General features: G+C 49.2%; 1 protein-coding gene across 1 annotated transcript in view; it reads left to right on the forward strand.

Moving 5' to 3' along the window:
* The window catches only part of DNAH9 (dynein axonemal heavy chain 9), a 332,285-nt gene that overhangs the window by 154,681 nt on the left and 159,444 nt on the right, over positions 1–18,160 (forward strand). The window contains exons 37-39 of the mRNA XM_043585501.1: positions 354–528; positions 6,676–6,849; positions 7,320–7,527. Of these exons, the coding sequence (XP_043441436.1) occupies positions 354–528; positions 6,676–6,849; positions 7,320–7,527 (557 nt within the window). The remainder of the gene's footprint in view (positions 1–353; positions 529–6,675; positions 6,850–7,319; positions 7,528–18,160) is intronic.

An 18,160-nucleotide genomic window follows, 5' to 3' on the forward strand; every position in this document is an offset into this window, starting at 1 on the left:
GGCTTTTGACACTTGGGGAAACCGGAATGGTTCCTTGTTCCGTCGCAGTGGCCTGCACTCCCTGAGGACTGAGGGGGCGGTCACTGTTCAGAGAAGGGAAGAGCAGTGGGGGAGGGTATCGGAGGGAAGGGTGATGAGAAGGGACCTTCTCGGAGCACCGCGGGCCCCTTCTTGGTCGGGAGAGCTGACCCAAAAGTAGGCGGTGAGAATAAAGGCTTCGGTAGCACGTCGTAACCCCAGGGATCCTGACGGGTCACGAGTGCCCCCAAAGCAAGTGGGTGCCGAGGCTGTCCAGCAAGCCTCTAGGAGAGAAGCCCGTATGTCAAAGAGCATCTCTGGGTCTGTCCCTGCAGATTCAAGAAGACGATTCCAATCCCAGAGCAGAGCATGGTTCAGATGCTGTGCTACCTTCTCGAGTGTCTCCTGACCACAGAGGACATCCCTGCAGACTGCCCCAAGGAAACCTACGAGCTCTATTTCGTGTTTGCCGCCATCTGGGCTTTCGGCGGAGCAATGGCCCAAGATCAGGTAAGAGGAGATGCCGGGCTTGACGCCCACGTGCAAGCCCGCCGTGGCCAAGACCAGCGTTCCAGCAAAGATGCGGAAAACAGGGCCGCGGGATGTCAGAATCAATCTGAAGGCATCGGGCTATTTTGTTATCTATCCGTCGCTCTGCCAGAGACGTCGGTCCCCACAGAAGGGCCCTTTGGAGCAAGACCGATGAGATCGGGCTAGGTTTTGAGCTCTTGCCTTTTGGTTCGGTGGTGCATCCGATGTCGTGGAGGGCCGCGGTGTTTTGGAACAACTGGCGGTATAGGTATGCTACTTTGCAAGGGGATGTGTTTTATAGACGGAACGATGCTGTGCTGTAGAGGCTTGAGAGGGAGGAATCCCTTTAGTGTTCCAGGACAAGCACGTACAACTCCGTCCCCGGCCAGAGTGTTAGCCAGCGCTGTTCACAGAAGCTTGGACCAAAGGTTAACTGACATCTAGGGGTAGGGAACCAAATCAGTATTTATCTCATGGTTCTGGCTCCCTATAGCCTCATGTTTAGGGGAAGGGATGTTGGCTTGGGGTATCTTGGCATCCTATTCTTTTTAAAAAGAAAAATTAAGTGTTTTTTTTATTTTTGAGAGACAGGGTGCAAGCAGGGAAGGGGCAGAAAGACAGGAAGACACAAAATCCCAAGCAGGCTCCAGGCTCCGAGCTGTCAGCACAGAGCCCGACGCAGGGCTCGAACCCACAAACTGTGACACCATGACCTGAGCCAAGTCAGTTGCTTAACCGACTGAGCCACCCAGGCGCCCCAGTGGCATCCTGCTCTTTAACCCTTCCTGTATCCCCAGACGTTTTGTTGGCTTAGTTTCTTCCAAATGAAAAGTTCTCTATCTAGAAACCTCACTTCCAAGGTTGGGCAACCCAGTCCTTTATAGCCTACTCTAGCAATCAGGCAGGGTCATACAGGGGCTTCAGACACGGACTCTGCTTTCGAATTGTAACTTTGCCACTTGATACTGGGGGGCTTTGGACAAATGGCTGCGCCTCTCTCTACCTTGCTGCTCACGTGTGTACAGAGGCAGGGGTGAGGACAGCAATGCACAGCATCTAGGGTGGTCATGAGGAGTCAAGGAAAGGATACTGTTCTGATCGTCCGACACAGATATGTGCAGAGCTCTTTGGGCTAAATCGTGCTGGCACACGTTATGTGCTTATTATTCATGTTCTCGCACCGTGAATATTCAGTTTCATAGCAAGTGTCTGGTGCCCCCCTCACAGCAAGGGGTCAAACAGACCCACGGTGGGTGGAGAGTTATGATTTACTCTTTCCAGTCTGGGTTGATGTGGGGCTCTTCCGAGGAGAGAGGTAAAAAGCGTCGTCAGTCTCCCAGGGCAAAGCCATGTTCCAGAATCCAAAATGGCGGCGAGCTGGGAGAATTTGCAATGAATTTATTTTTTAAATGCTTATTTATTTATTTCAAAGGGGGGAGAAGCAGAAAGAGAGGGAGAGAGAGAGAGACAGAATCCCAAGCAGGCTCGATGCTGTCAGCACAGAGCCCGACGTGGGGCTCGATCTCACGAACCGTGAGATCATGACCTGAGCCGAAACCAGGAGTCGGACGCTTAACCGACTGAGCCACCCAGGCGCCCCAACAATTAATTTAGAACTAACAACTAGTTTCTCTTTCCTTTTCACAGACCCTCGCTGCTAGCATCCACCCTACCTCCCTCCGCTCCCTAGCATGCTCTTTTGTGGTCCACATTCAGAAAGCAGCTCTCCCAAGCTCCTGGGACACGTGCCTTTCTCCCTCTCCCTCTCCCTCCCCTCTCCAGATCCTGGTGGGAAAGGGGGAATTCCCCAGGGCAGGACAATGCCTGAAACTGGGAATTGGGCGTCTGAGAATCTCACACTGCCTCCTGCAGTCCTCGGAGCTTCTCCGTGGACTGCTTCTTGGAGGCAAGGACTCCGGCAGGGTGGGTGAGACCTCACCAAGTCCAGAGATCCAGAAGGCATAGGTCACTTCTTTCCATCAAATGCACACCCTGACCTTTCAGCTGCTGAAATGTCAGACAGCAACCACTGTCGGGCTTCTCCCCCGTTTCAGTGCTTAGTAGGCAGTGCCGGGGGTGGGTGGGGAGGGCAGTCAGGATGAAGACTCCTGGTCAATTTTTCTGTGTCCGAATACATTTTAAATCCACTCAACTCTTTTTAAAAAGCCCAGGAGAAAGCGTCCTCCCGGGTGTCCCGGAGCACTTGGAACTGTAGGTGGCCATGCTCGCACATGGGGAAAGGACACGGGAGAAAGCTTTTAGCAGCAGGGAATGCCCAAGACCCCTACCCAACCTGCATTCAAGCCAAACACCAAAAATAGCGCTGTAAATAGCAAGATAGGAAGTTGGCCAAAGAATTCACGTCGGGAACACCAGTGGTGCTTAATGTTTGAAAAGCTGTCATTAAAGCAAAGCACGAATTCAGCATGCAGCCCATACCTGAGTGCCAGCTGCAAAAGCAAAAGAACTTGGTGCTAAAGGAGGGTCTCCCTAAAGGACTTTGCAGGGGATCATGGGTAGTGGCCTCTCAGAAGCAAATGACCTCTCGGAGAGCACGTGCTCTGGAGACGGGAAGCCTGGGTTCGGCACCATGTGCTTTGGAAGTGGAGGCTTCTGAGTTGTGGTCTTTTCATATGTAAAATAGGAGTAATTTGCCCTCACCAGGCTTCCCGGGAGCTTGGCAAGGATCAGATAAGGTGATGTTACAGCCCAAGGTCTTCTACGGTATATGGGCCGCACCTTAGTGTCGTCAAGTTCAGAGGACAGAAAGGGAGGGGGGACCGCAGGACCGTCCAGATCCAAAGGCGATGGGGATTTCTGAAGGTCACCTCTTCCTTAAGGTCACTGCTGCAGAGACACCCAGAGAGCTGAACTGAGAAAGAGCTGTTGGATGGCTCAGCAGAGGTGACCTTGTGTTTAGCGTCCAATTATGGTGGAGGTGAGGCCAAGTGCTGGGTTACAGGGATGAGGCGATGTTGGTGTGGCCCAGCCCACGGCGTGGCCGTTAACTGGCCACGGAGCTCCAAGTGGCCTTGGCGGCAGAAGGAGAAGACGCACCCAACCTGTTTTCTTTTTTTCCTTATTAGAGTGAATTTTATTTTATTTTATTTTTTTTATTTCAGATTTTTTATTTTTTTCTCTATTTTTTTAAATATATGAAATTTATTGTCAAATTGGTTTCCATACAACACCCAGTGCTCATCCCAAAAGGTGCCCTCCTCAATGCCTATCACCCACCATCCCCTCCCTCCCACCCCCCATCAACCCTCAGTTCTCAGTTTTTAAGAGTCTCTTATGCTTTGGCTCTCTCCCACTCTAACCTCTTTTTTTTCCTTCCCCTCCCCCATGGGTTCCTGTTAAGTTTCTCAGGATCCACATAAGACTGAACACATATGGTATCTGTCTTTCTTTGTATGGCTTATTTCACTTAGCATCACACTCTCCAGTTCCATCCACGTTGCTACAAAGGGCCATATTTCGTTCTTATTCCTTGCCAAGTAGTATTCCATTGTGTATATAAACCACGATTTCTTTATCCACTTGTCAGTTGATGGACATTTAGGCTCTTTCCATAATTTGGCTATTGTTGAGAGTGCTGCTATACACATTGGGGTACAAGTGCCCCTATGCATCAGCACTCCTGTATCCCTTGGGTAAATTCCTAGCAGTGCTACTGCTGGGTCATAGGGTAGGTCTATTTTTAATTTTTTGAGGAACCTCCACACTGTTTTCCAGAGCGGCTGCACCAGTTTGCATTCCCACCAACAGTGCAAGAGGGTTCCTGTTTCTCCACATCCTCGCCAGCATCTATAGTCTCCTGATTTGTTCATTTTGGCCACTCAGACCGGCATGAGGTGATATCTGAGTGTGGTTTTGATTTGTATTTCCCTGATGAGCGACGTTGAGCATCTGCTCATGTGCCTGTTGGCCATCTGGATGTCTTCTTTAGAGAAGGGTCTATTCATGTTTTCTGCCCATTTCGTCACTGGATTATTTGTTTTTCGGGTGTGAAGCTTGGTGAGCTCTTTATAGATTTTGGATACTAGCCCTTTGTCCGATATGTCATTTGCAAATACCTTTTCCCATTCCGTCGGTTGCCTTTTAGTTTTGTTGATTGTTTCCTTTGCAGTGCAGAAGTTTTTGTCTTCATGAGGTCCCAACAGTTCATTTTTGCTTTTAATTCCCTTGCCTTTGGGGATGTGTCAAGTAAGAAATTGCTACGGCTGAGGTCAGAGAGGTCTTTTCCTGTTTTCTCCTCTAGGGTTTTGATGGTTTCCTGTCTCACATTCAGGTCCTTTATCCATTTTCAGTTTATTTTTGTGAATGGTGTGAGAAAGTGGTCTAGTTTCAACCTTCTGCATGTTGCTGTCCAGTTCTCCCAGCACCATTTGTTAAAGAGGCTTTTTTTCCATTGGATATTCTTTCCTGCTTTGTCAAAGATTAGTCGGCAACCTGTTTTCTTTTCTAAAGGTGACCTTCGCCTTGGTTTTTCCATGTAAATCTACAATCCGGTTTTTAAGGGACGTTGAAAATCTTGAAGGATTGTATCCATGAGTCAAAAATGGGTTTTTTCCTCCAAGGCTCCTGGTCGCAGAGCACACGACTGAGAAGATCCCGCACCCCCTTCGTCTGAATTCATGTCAGAATAAGAACACACAGATCTGTCCGTCTGTATCGAGACTTGTTTCCGTTCTCATTCCAAAGCAAGAAATTCAGTACTACTTACCCAGTAGGCAACAAAGTGAGCTGCCCCACTGGCCACAAGCCCAGATTCACTGCCCACACGCCCAGCTTCCTCATCTGTCCCACCCTCCGGGAACATTTCCCTAAAATGTCCAGTCTGGGTCTCTTTTTAGGTTTCCTTTTTGGGGATTTTTCCTAGGTCTGTATGCTCAAAGAATGGGCTTATTGCCAGTAGTCGCGGGTATGTTATGGGGTGCATGCATGTGCCCGTGTCTGGCATGTTTTGGCTTGGACATAGTAAGATAATTTAAAAAAATTTTTTTTAATGTTTATTTATTTTTGAGACAGACACAGAGTGTGAGCAGGGGAGGGTCAGAGAGAGAGGGAGACACAGACTTGGAAGCAGGCTCCAGGCTCTGAGCTGTCAGTACAGGGCCCGACGCGGGGCTCGAACTCATCAACCGCAAGATCATGACCTGAGCCGAAGTCGGATGCTCAACCGACTGAGCCACCCGGGCGCCCCTATAGTAAGATAATTTGAGTCTACCCGCTGCACGGCCCTGAGGGGCTCGTGATCTAACACGCGTGCATGTGAATCATGTATCTCTACCTGTTCCTTCCGTCAGAAAGACCAGTTTAGCTTTGGCTCTGCTGCTCTTACGTTTTAGAAATTTTAGCTCTTGGGGCACCTGGGTGGCTCAGTCAGTTAAGCGTCCGGCTCTTGATTTCGACTCAGGTCACGATCTCGTGGTTTCGTGAGTTCAAGCCCCGCGTCAGGCTCTGCGCTGGCTAGCGGATCCTGCTTGGGATTCTGTTTCTGTCTGTCTGTCTCTCTGTCTCTCTCTCTCTCTCTGCCCCTCCCCCACTTGCACTGTCCCTGTCTCTCTCAAAAGAAATAAACTTAAAAAGAAATACATTTTAGCTCTTGAAGGAAGACCTCGGAGTCCTTGGAAGTTCTCTTTTCTGGGGTGCTCATTTCACGGCGGACACTGAGGCGCAGAAGGAGGTGAGGCTCTTCTCACGCCACCGCCCTGCACCCCCCAGGTGCCAACAGCCTCCATTTGCATCCGTTCCGTCCCTAACCGCCACCCTGGAGTTGCTGGGTCTCTGCGGTCTGGGAGGAAGGGGGTCGATCTGTCTTTTCATCTTGCGGTCATGGGACCCCACTCTTTTCGGTGTTCTCACACCCCGTGAAGAGTCTCAGATGCACAGTGCCAGGGGGACTCAGCCCCACGGTCAAGCGGTGGCACTCGTGTCCGCGCACTGTTGCGCCTCGTCAGGGCTGATCCCCAGGGAAGCAGCATCCTTCCTGGAGAAGCCACTCCATCGGGCAGGTCTGCAAAGCCTTTCGTGGCCCCGACCTTCTGCCCGACGGCCGGGCAGTCTGTCCAGGCTTCCCAAGCTCCGGAGAGCCTCGCCTCCTGACCCGCTTTGTTCTGGCAGCTTGCAGACCACCGGGAAGAGTTCAGCAAGTGGTGGCTCGCGCAGTTCAAGACAGTCAAGTTTCCCTCCCAGGGAACCGTCTTTGATTACTACATAGATCCGGAGACCAAGAAATTCGAGCCCTGGTCCAAGCTCATCCCCCAGTTTGAATTCGACCCTGAGATGCCTCTGCAGGTGAGTGTGGCCAAGTGACCAAGGATGTCTGCTCGTGCCAAGGATCCGTAGTGGTCCTCGTCACAGCCCGTTATCGGCCCTCAAGTGTTTTAACCTTGCCAGCAACCAGTCATGCCCAGCGACGTGCTTTTCGAGAGGAGACTCTCGGTGCAGGGAAGCCACAGACACCCCACAAAGACTAGCTAACTTGATTTGCAAACTCCAGCGGCATCCTGGGGGCAGAAGGTTCTAAAGCGCGTTAGAGAGGCCACAGGGAGGCAGACGGAGCTGGCCGAGGAGGGAGGGGATCTCTCCACCCCGAGAATGAACTCCCGGAGTGGTGTTAGCGTGCATGCGAAGGAAGGCGCCCCCGCCCCAGGTAGTGAGCCAGCGCCCCCTCGCCAGGGGGAGTCCCTCTTCTGAAATGTTCCAGAACGTTCCGCCCCGCATCTGTTTCTCCCACGAGCCTGCCCATCGTGTCCTCCCCGCAGGCTTGCCTGGTGCCCACGGGCGAGACCGTCCGAGTGTGCTACTTCCTGGAGCGGCTCCTGGAGCGGCGGCGGCCGGTCATGCTGGTGGGGACCGCGGGGGTCGGCAAGTCGGTCCTGGTGGGAACCAAGCTGGCCAGCCTCGACGCCGAGGAGTACCTGGTGCAAAACGTGCCGTTCAACTACTATACCACGTCGGCGATGCTGCAAGGTGAGGGCCGGAGCGCGTGGAGGGTGGTGCGGGGGTGTCTGAGTGGCCACGTGCCCCCGACATGGAGCCGGGGCAAAGCATCAGGCACCTGTTGGGGTTCCCCCGTAACCACCCCCCCCCCAGGAGTTGAACACAGAGAGGTGTCTGCTCCCTGCCTCTCAGAGCAGTTAGGCACCCCTCGGTGACAGGCCCTCCTCTGCCTCTTTGTCAAGCGAGCCTCGAGCCTCGGGGCTCCACCCCCTGCTGGGCTCATGAATGCTGCCCAGGGTCCGTTGGGACCCTAGTGCCCACGTGAACCTGAACAAGTAAGACAACACGAAATGAGGAAGGCTCGTGGCACAGATTCACTAGTGGGTCGGTGACGTGAGCGTCTTTGAACAGCCAAAGAACACTTGTGTTTTCTTTGTTGCTCTTGTCCCTGTAAACGGCTGCGGGCGTGATGCACTTTGAAGTTTCATCTGCACGATTAACGCTTTTTTTCTCCGGCACCTTGTGAAAACCTGCACAAGCACCAGACAAACCTATCCGTTTCTGTGGTGGAAATACTCCCACCTTTGTGGTGGTGACCCTCCATGGTATTTCCACTTCCCAGGCAGAGTGGGTAACAATCATTCAGATATGATGAGTTTTGAATATCCTCACCTTTGTTTTTTTTGTAATATAATGTAATTAGTTGTAAGCTTATTTATTTTTTAATTTTTTTTTTATTTTTGAGACACAGAGACAGAGAAACAGAGTGCGAGTGGAGGAGGGACAGAGAGGGGAGGGAGACACAGAATAATCCAAAGCAGGGTCCAGGCTCCGAGCTGTCATCACAGAGCCCGATGCAGTGCTCGAACTCACAGACCGGACTGTGAGATCACGGCCTGAGCTGAAGTCAGATGCTCAACTGACTGAGCCACCCAGGCACCCTAATTTATATTTTATTTTTTTTTATTAGAGAGTGTGTGCACACGAACAGGGGAGAGGGTCAGAGGGAGGGAGGGAGGGAGAAAGAGAGAGAGAGAGAGAGAGAGAGAGAGAGAATCTCAAGCAGGCTTTGTGCTCAGCATGGAGCCCAACACAGGGCTCAATCCCATGACCCTGGGATCATGACCTGAGCCAAAAATCAAGAGTCAGACGTTCAACTGACTGAGCCACCCAGGTGCCTCATTATCTAATTTATTGTTTAAATAATGGCTGTGCTTAATAATCCAGCTTGCAGAATTCCCTCAGTGTTAACCATGAGCTCTCACTCGCTTCATCTCTCTTCCGTGAGACCTCGGCCACCATCATGGTATGCTGTGTTGTGGCCTTGCATCGTGACCTGACGTTGCCACGTTAATGCCCGGTGGTGGTCGTAAGCGGACTTTACGTGCCTGTCTGGCTCACTTGTTGACCCCGTTTGTTCCTGGGAGAATATACCTGCCCTTATTTGCAAGCCTGGAGTCCGGTGACCGACCAGATTATGAGCTCTGCCCATTTGCTCTGATTCTTAAATCTATGATCAGTAGGCTAATATCAACAAGTGACATTTATCAAACATTCATCAAGTACGTGTGAGGTGCCAACCTGGGATTGGAAGCTGACCTGTTTTTATTTATTTACTTTGCATAATTTTTTTAAAAGTTGATTTATTTTTGAGAGAGAGAGCGTGCATGCAAGCAGGGGAGGGGCAGAGAGAGAGTGAAAGAGAGAGAATCCCAAGCAGGCTCCACACTGTCTGCATGGAGCCTGGCGCGGGGCTCGAACTCACGAGCCCTGAGATCGTGACCTGAGCCGAAACCGACAGCCAGGCAGTTAACCGACTGAGCCACCCAGGTGCCCCGGAAGTTGACATGTTTTTAAATCATTTCATCATTTACAGCCCCATAAAGTAAGTCCTTGTATCGTCCCTGTGTTGCAGATGAGAAAGTCAAGGCAGAGGAATTAAATAAGCTCCCCGAGGCCATGCCGAGAGTGACGATGGAGCCAGGGTTTGAGCCCAGACAGAGTCTGTGCTCTTTTTTTGTTGTTGTTAATTTATTTTTGAGACAGAGAAGGTGCCCGGGAGGGGCAGAGAGAGAGGGAGAGAGACAATCCCAAGCAGGCTCCATGCTGTGATTGAGGACCCCGACCCGGAGCTCTAACTCATGAACCGTGGGATCATGACCTGACTCAAAGTCAAATCCTCAACCAACCTAGCCACCCAGGCGCCCCCAGAGCCTTGCCCTTAACAACAAGGTTACATTGCCTCCCTGGTAGGAAAATACCACAAAAACTGTACTAAATATTTGCTGTTATTACTGTTACCGTCCGTGGTATCATTCGAGTATTCTGGAGGAGTTGTTCCCTAGAATCCTATGGTCAGGTTTCTGCATGTAAGCAAACACTTTAAATAGTAAAAATTCGTAACCAAGGAAAGGGAGACGAGCTGTTTGCTCTTCTCCCGGGTCCTCTCGCCCGGACCTCTCCGTCTTCTCCTGGGTCCCCAACCTGGAGGATTTTCTCCTCCTGTCCTGGTGAAACACAGAGAATTATTCAGAAGAGTCAGCCTGCTGTCAGATGGGGCCAGGATAACACCGGCCGTCACTGCAGCTGGACACAACACCTCTGTGTCCCGTTAGCTCCCTAGTGGCCTCTTGGTCCCTTCCATCCTCCACACTAGAGGTGGGTGAAGCTTCTGCTGTCCAGAAGCAGCCAGGAACTTGGGACTAACCCAGAGCCCAAGAGGAGCAGCATAAAGGCCACAAAGCCCACACAGCAGAGCTCATACCCATGACTCTGGAAAAAAAAAGAAAATGCTGAATTCCCTTACGTGGAGCCTCATGCCTCTTTCTGTTGGTCACAGTCCAAACAACTTTGTTTATTTGGCCTCTCAGCCTAAAACGTGTTAGAAGCAATAAAATGGTGGGAGAAAGACTCCCGCCTCTCCTAAGCTGATGACACTTAGGAACAGGGGAGCCAGGAACCTGGTATCCCAGAGGGCAGAGAACATTTCAAAAAAGGAGATTCTCAAAGGGCAGCTACCCCGGTCTCGGACAAGAGGCAGATTCTCCCACGCACATCCTGAGCCCAACGCTCTTTCTGCAATCGAGTGCCTCTGTCGCCTTTTGTGCCTAAGAGCCTGCGTCATTACGAACCAATCCAGTGTGCTGTGGTGTATGGTCTGCTTCCCGGGGCAGGTAGTACACCCAGACAGGCGTGCAAGATGTGTGTGGGGCCACTTCAGACCCGTTATAAACACACATCAAGCCCCACATCGGGCTCTGCACTCATAATGCAAAGCCTGCTTGGGATTTTCTCTCTCTCTCTGCCCCTCCTGTACTGATGTGGGAAGTAGCCTAATTATCCACGAGATGGAGTGCTGAGCATCATTATGACACGTGAGGACGTTTCTGTATGAACGGGGTTGGAAATACTTCCAAAGCTTTGTTGAACGGGAAAAGGAAGATACGGAACAGGGTAGATCACGCTCCAAAATGTGTCTTGTTTAAAAAGAGGTGTATACTGGGGCGCCTGGGTGGTTCAGTTGGTTAAGTGTCCACCTTCGGTTCAGGTTATGATCTTGCGGCTTGTGGGTTCGAGCCCCGTGTCAGGCTCTGTGCTGACAGCTCAGAACCTGGAGCCTGCTTCGGATTCTGTGTCCCCCTCTCTCTCTCTCTGCCCCTTCCCCGCTAGTTCATATTCTCTCTCTCTCTTTCTCTCTCTCTCAAAAATAAATAAACATGGGTGGCTCAAAGTTAATTGTCTGACTCTCGATTTCAGCTCAGGTCATGATCTCTCAGTTTCATGAGTTCAAGCCCCACATCAGGCTCTGCACTCATAATGCAAAGCCTGCTTGGGATTTTCTCTCTCTCTCTGCCCTTCCTGTACTCACACTGTCTCTGTCTCCCTCAAAAGAAATAAACTGGGGTGCCTGGTGGCTCAGTCGGTTGGGCGTCCGACTTCAGCTCAGGTCATGGTCTCAAGGTTTGTGAGTTCGAGCCCCACATCAGGCTCTGTGCTCACAGCTCGGAGCCTGGAACCTGCTTCGCATTCTGTGTCTCCCTCTCTCTCTGCCCCTCCCTTGCTCATGCTCTGTCTCTCTCTATCTCTCAATAATGAATAATTGTTAAAAAAAATTAAAAATTAATATAAAAAAATTTTTAATTAAAAAGATATAAAAGTATACACATAGATACACTCACATACCTATGCTTATATACACTTAGAATATTTCAAGAAGTACACACAACTGGTAACAGCAGGTGCCCCTGGCAAGGAGAACTAGACGCTAAGAAGGAGCAATGGAGAATTGCTTAAACTTTTTAGAAATTATGAAATAACTCAAGCCTGCAGGGAAGGACAGAAAATAATGTAACAGATGCCCATGTACCCACCACCCAGATTTCACAGATGTTAAAATTGTGTCATTTTGCTACGAATCTTAGCAGTACGCACAGCCAGCACACCACCCCCACCCGCCTTCCTGCCCCTCATCGGCCAAGTACTAAAGTTGATGCGTATCATTCTGAATCTACATCTTCTCTTGGGTTTTTAAGTTCCAGCCAACACGCGGTATAATAATAGTTCCAAGCGTCGGATAGGGTGATTCCACTCTTCCATACAACACCCGGTGCTCGATACAAGTGCCCTCCTTAATCCCCATCTCCTCTTTCCCCTCATCCCCCACCTCCTCCCGCCTGGTGACCCTCGGTGTGTTCTCTGCGGTTAAGAGTCTATTTCTTGGTTTGTGTCTCCTCCTTTCCCCCTTGGCTCCCTTGCTTTGTTTCTTGAATTCCACCTGTGCGTGAAACCAGATGGTGTTTGTCTTTCTCTGACCTACTTCGTTTAGCATCATGCTACCTGGTTCCATCCATGTTGTTGCAAGTGGCAACATTTCACTCTTTTTTATGGCTGAGTGATACTCCATTGTGTATATATACCGCCTCTGTATCCATTCGTCCCTCCATGGACACTTGGGCTGTTTCCACAGTGTAGCTACTGTGTAGATAGTGCTGCTATAAACATTGGGCTGCATGTATCCCTTTGAATTAGTACTTTTTATATTCTTCAGATAAATACCTAGTAGTGCGGTTGCTAGATCGTAGGATATTTCTGCCTTTAACTTTCTGAGGCACCTCCATACCGTTTTCCAGGGTGGCTGCGCCATTTTGCATCCGCACCAACAGTGCAAGAGGGTTCCCTGTGTCCGCATCCCATAAACACCTGTTGTTTCTTGTGTTGTTGATGTTAGCCCTTCTGACAGGTGTGAGGCAATACTGTGGTTTTGGCTTGTGTTTCCCTGGTGACCCGTGATGTTTCGCAAAATGGATTAAAGACCCAAGTGTGAGACCCGAAACCATCAAAATCCTGGGGGAGAACACAGACAGTAACCTCTTGGACGTCGGCCATAGCAAATTCTTTCTAGATGCGTCTCCTGAGGCAAGGGAAACAAAAGTAAAAATAACCTATTGGGACTTCATCAAAGTAAAAAGCTTCTGCACAGCGAAGGAAACAATCAACAAAACTAAAAGGCAGCCTACTGAATTGGAGAAGGTATTTGCAAAGGACATATCCGATAAAGGGTTGGGGTCCAAAATATTTAAAGAACTTATAGAACTCAACACCTAAAAAAAACCCAAATAATCCAGTACAAAGTGGGCAGAAGACATGAATAGACATTTTTCCAAAGACATCCAGATGGCCAACAGACACACGAAAAGATGCAAACTTACAATTTTGATATATACATGTACCCATAAAAATACACAATGTTGTGTTGTATTTACATTTTAAATATGTGATCATACTGGAAGTTCCTTTGAGAACTTACTTTTTTAATCATTATCCGTTTTGATGCATGTAGATCTATTTCATTGGTTTTCACTGCTGCATAGAATTCCTTTGTAGGAATAAACCACAGCCCGTTTATCCACATTCCTACTAAAGGCAGTATAATTTTTTTGTTGCCATTTTCCCTTTAAAAATGCATTGTTGGGGGGCGCCTGGGTGGCGCAGTCGGTTAAGCGTCCGACTTCAGCCAGGTCACGATCTCGCGGTCCGTGAGTTCAAGCCCCGCGTCGGGCTCTGGGCTGATGGCTCAGAGCCTGGAGCCTGTTTCCGATTCTGTGTCTCCCTCTCTCTCTGCCCCTCCCCCGTTCATGCTCTGTCTCTCTCTGTCCCAAAAATAAAAAAATAAAACGTTGAAAAAAATAAATAAATAAATAAATAAATAAAAATGCATTGTTGGGTTATAATTGACATATAACACATATGGCACATATTAAAGTATAACAATTTGAGGGGCGCCTCGGTGGCTCAGTCAGTTAAGCCTCCGACTCTTGATTTCGGCTCAGGTCATGATCTCGCGGTCCGTGAGTTTGAGCCCCACGTCGGGCTCTGTGCTGACAGCTCGGAGCCTGGAGCCTGCTTCGGATTCTGTGTCTCCCTGTCTCTCTGCCCCTCCCCCGTTCATGCTCTGTCTGTCTGTCTCTCTCTCTCTCTTTCTCTCTCTCTCTCTCAAAAATAAATAAAAACATTAAAAAGTTTTTAAAACAAAAACAATGTTTTGGTAAGAAAGGTTCTGACGTTCGAATGGGAAGTAACCTTACCCTGCAGGTCAATTCATGGAGGTCTGCGGGGGGATATTTTACAGTTGACGGATCCGGCTAGCCCATCAAACGTCCCGTTTCTCAAAATCAGATGTTCTTTTATAGAGGACGCAGCTGCTTGATAAACCCTGCACCCCTTGTGTCTCATCTCTTCCAGCTCTGGGGTCTCCACCAACTATGGTTCTCAATGCAGGCCCAATAGTCTCAAGTACAAATGGGGTTGTGTTTCAAGGCATTCCCATGGCTCACCCGTGGAGGCAACATGTGCTTTATGTGCTGTCTGTACTGTGCCAAACATTGGGCTCAGGGTCCCGCCCCTTTAGTGCATTTAACCCTCCCCATCCAGTGAGACACCATGTCAGCAATGCCTTTGCCATGCAGCAGAAAATCTGACGGCAGTGACGTGGACAGAATTTGTTTTTCACACAGCAAGAAGTCTTGAGGTAGGCAGTTACTAATGCGAAATCCGTGGCTCAATGATATCGATGGTATAATATCTATTCTCTTGGCTGCTTCTTCAGGTTGGCAGAATGGCTGCTGCTCCTGCCATCACATCTGCGTTCCCAATGGAACAAAGGAAAAGATAAAGGGGAGAGTTAGGGCCCATGTCAGGGAACGAGAGCTCTCCAGGAACCCCGGTGACCTATACATGTGTCTTCCCGTTCAGAACCGTGTCACAGGGCCACCCTCGCTGGAAAGTGACTCAGAGAGGAGGATTTTGGAAACGGTGTCCATCACAGATCTGACAGTCTCTGTTTTTGCAAGATGAGAAAAATGAGGCTTAGAGGTGTTAAGGGACTTCCCTGAAAGTCCCACAAGGAGTTAAGAGCCAAGCGGTCTTATTTGATCGGCTTTGATGAGATTCTAGGTCAGGCTTCTTGCTTTTCACGCTCGAATGCCAACTTTGCTTCCGTTCATCTGATAGCTAGAGCACATGGATAGCTTTCCCTTTGATAGTAAATCAAATCGGCCCTTCGGGTAGTCATTGAAAGACTCAGATTCCAACTGACTTCTCTCCAGCAGCTGCCCAGAGCACAGATCAAGAACACTGAACCCTCGCGTTGAGGGAGGCAGGGACCCGCCCTCCTCCTATCCTTCTAAACCCACAGACCCACTGCAATGCTTTCGTTTCCTTTACTGAGTTACAATTTAATGATCCACCCTTGGGCTTCGCTGAGGCTCAGGAGGATGAAAGATAACTTTCAGTTACTGTTACATCTCCTGTAAAACCCCCATCGACGACCTTGCTCATCCTGCAGCCTGATATTCCTTTAGTAAGTATCCAGGATACGTGCCCGCTAGAATTTAGCGCCTGGAAAATTTTTTTTCGTAGAAAATTAGAAGTGGATGTGTACCAGTAATCCAGGATGTCGTGGTTGCTGTAACTAAACACAGGTTTAGTTGTGAGATTTCAGGTAGGCGTGAGATACATTTTTATTTGGTTACAGTAACCCTGTCATCTGGATCATGGGCCCAGTCACGTTTCTTTTCTTATATGGCTTTGGAATCCTTGGTTAGTCTCCTTTAATTGGTCTGTTTTATGTCTGCAAATACTTGAAGCCTCTCTCATTTTTTTTTAGAAAATATGAGTAATTTTGGGTGCCTGGGTGGCTCAGTTGGTTAAGCGTCTGACTTCTGATCTCACAGTTCATGGGTTCAAGCCCCACGCCAGGCTCTGGGCTGATAGCTCGGAGCCTGGAGCCTGGAGCCTGCTTCAGATTCTGTGTCTCCCTCTCTCTCTGCCCCTCGTGCACTCGCTCTCTCTCTCTCTCTCTCTCAAAAATATTTAAAAATTAAAAGAAAATATAAGTAATTTTTAAGACTAAAAGAATTTGCAATGACCCATAGACAAGACAGTCTAGAAAGCGAAAAAGGAGAAGCAAAGAAACGGACCAGGCATCGAGGGACTTATATCTGCAGCCTAAAGAGAGGAGGCTGAAGCTGATGCGCTTCACGATTCTGAATTCTCTTACCATCCACCTGCAATTTAAATGATTCGTTTAACAAATATTTGAGCCCTTAATTACACTCATTAGATAGGAGCTCAGGCGTCTGAATCTCTGTGCGATGTGAATCTCTGTAACCCATTCGTTAACAGGTTGAGGTTAGACAGGACCCGAAAAGATCCGATCGAACCCTCAACCCGGGGAGCCTCACGCTTCCATCGTAACAGATAGCTCGTCCGCCTGTCTTTCGAAAAGGAGATGACAGGAAATTAAATCATGAAAAGATCTGTCACCTCGTGGGCCAGACACACGGCTCAGGATAAGTGGAGGTGGCTTCAGAGTATAGGAAAAAAATGGAATACAGCATAGATTTGAGACGACAGAGAAACCACTCCATAAATTTTGGTACCTCCAAATTATGGGACACGGTGCAGCAATTAATATCATGTTTTAAGGAGGCTATATTATCATATATCTACGTGGATGGACAAAGTGTATGTTTGTACATATATACACACACACACAAGCAGAATATGCAAAACTGATTTTGTAAAGGAAAAACCAAACAGACCAAATAGACTGGAATGAAATTCACCAAGATATTGAAAACAGTGGCTCCCACGAGGTGATCGAATTACAGGTAATTTTCGTTTTCATCATTATGATTTTCTCTGTTTTTTCATCTTTATAGAATGAATATGTATTACTTTTACAATCACGCAGAGCATGATTATATTTGGAAGGAATAAATGCAGAGTCCGTACAGTATAGTGGAAATGTCTCAACACATGAAAAACTAGATGGTGTAGAAAGAAAATAGCTCGAAGCAAAGGAGAAGCGGTACAAAATGAGACGTGATTAATTACTCATGATCTCTGTCAAAAAGTGTGGCCAGGCGGTGGGTTCACGAAACCGGGGATTTCTCCAGCGCAGAAGTCACCTTGTGACAACGTTTAAGTGATTTGCTAACCCAGGTTAGCATCCTGGCTGGGCCACTCGGTGGCTGTGGGACCTGGGACAGAGTCCTTTATTCCCTCTAAGCCTCTTGCTTCTCTAGAGCAAGTGGGGGAGAGGCAGGGAGGGAGGGAGGGAGAGAGAGAGAGAGAGAGAGAGAATCCCAAGTAGGTTCTGCACTGTCAGCACGGGGCCTGAGGTGGGGCTCAAACCCTCGAACCCGCTCATTTGTTAAAAGATTTTTAACACATGATAGGGCTGCTCCAAGGGGTCAGTGATGACAGGCGTGTAATGGGCTGCATATAGAGCCTTTAGCGATGCTTTGCGGAAGAACAGACACCCTACTCCGAGCTCAGAGACCGTAAGAATCTGTGGGACAGGGGTGGTCGGGGGCAGACATACACGGGGGCTGGGGTGTCAGGGCTTGCCTGCGAGGGCTCTCTCTCGGGGTGATACGCAAGGTGCATCAGCCTCGGTATCTACAGACCTGGCTCGTCATTCGGCAAGGTATGCAAACAGCCTCAGCCTCTGTGTTCTTAATTACGACATTGATATAACGTATCTTTCTTTGCTCTTCCTGGGGCTTATCATTCGCTCCTTCCTTAATTTTATGAATGTCTTTCGGACGCCCTACTGTGTGCGAGATAAAAAACCGGAGAAAGATTTCCTGTCCTCATGGAGTTTATAGTGCGGAGGGGGTTAAGGTGACACACACACGATGCCTAAGTTGAATGTATGGCATTTTAAGTGGTGATGCGTGTCACAGGGAATAACGAAGCCGGCACAGAGAACTGGGGTGAGGGGTGAATTTTGGCTAGAGGGCAGGCAAGGGCTCACCGAGAGATGGCATTGGAGCAGGTTAATGTCTGATGGAAGCGAGGGAGCAAGCTCTGTTGGAATTTGGGAGAAAGGATTAGCGGCAGGGAGGACAACAGCCAGCGCAAAGGCCCTGTGGCAGCGAACGTGTCGGAACAGGATGGCTGCAGCAGAGAGAGTGAACAGGACAGCCTCGAGAGAGAAGAACCGAGATGCGAGGTTTGTGGACGGAACCACACTGGCTTTTGCCCCAGGTGCGTTTTAAGCGGGAGACGGGCAGGATCTGATTTCCAGCCGGCGAGGGTACTCCCGTCTGCTGCTTTGAGAACAGCGGGTGGTGAAGAGATCAAGGGCGAAAGCAGG

The sequence above is a fragment of the Prionailurus bengalensis genome, chromosome E1 (assembly GCF_016509475.1).
Source record: "Prionailurus bengalensis isolate Pbe53 chromosome E1, Fcat_Pben_1.1_paternal_pri, whole genome shotgun sequence".
Lineage (NCBI taxonomy): Eukaryota > Metazoa > Chordata > Mammalia > Carnivora > Felidae > Prionailurus > Prionailurus bengalensis.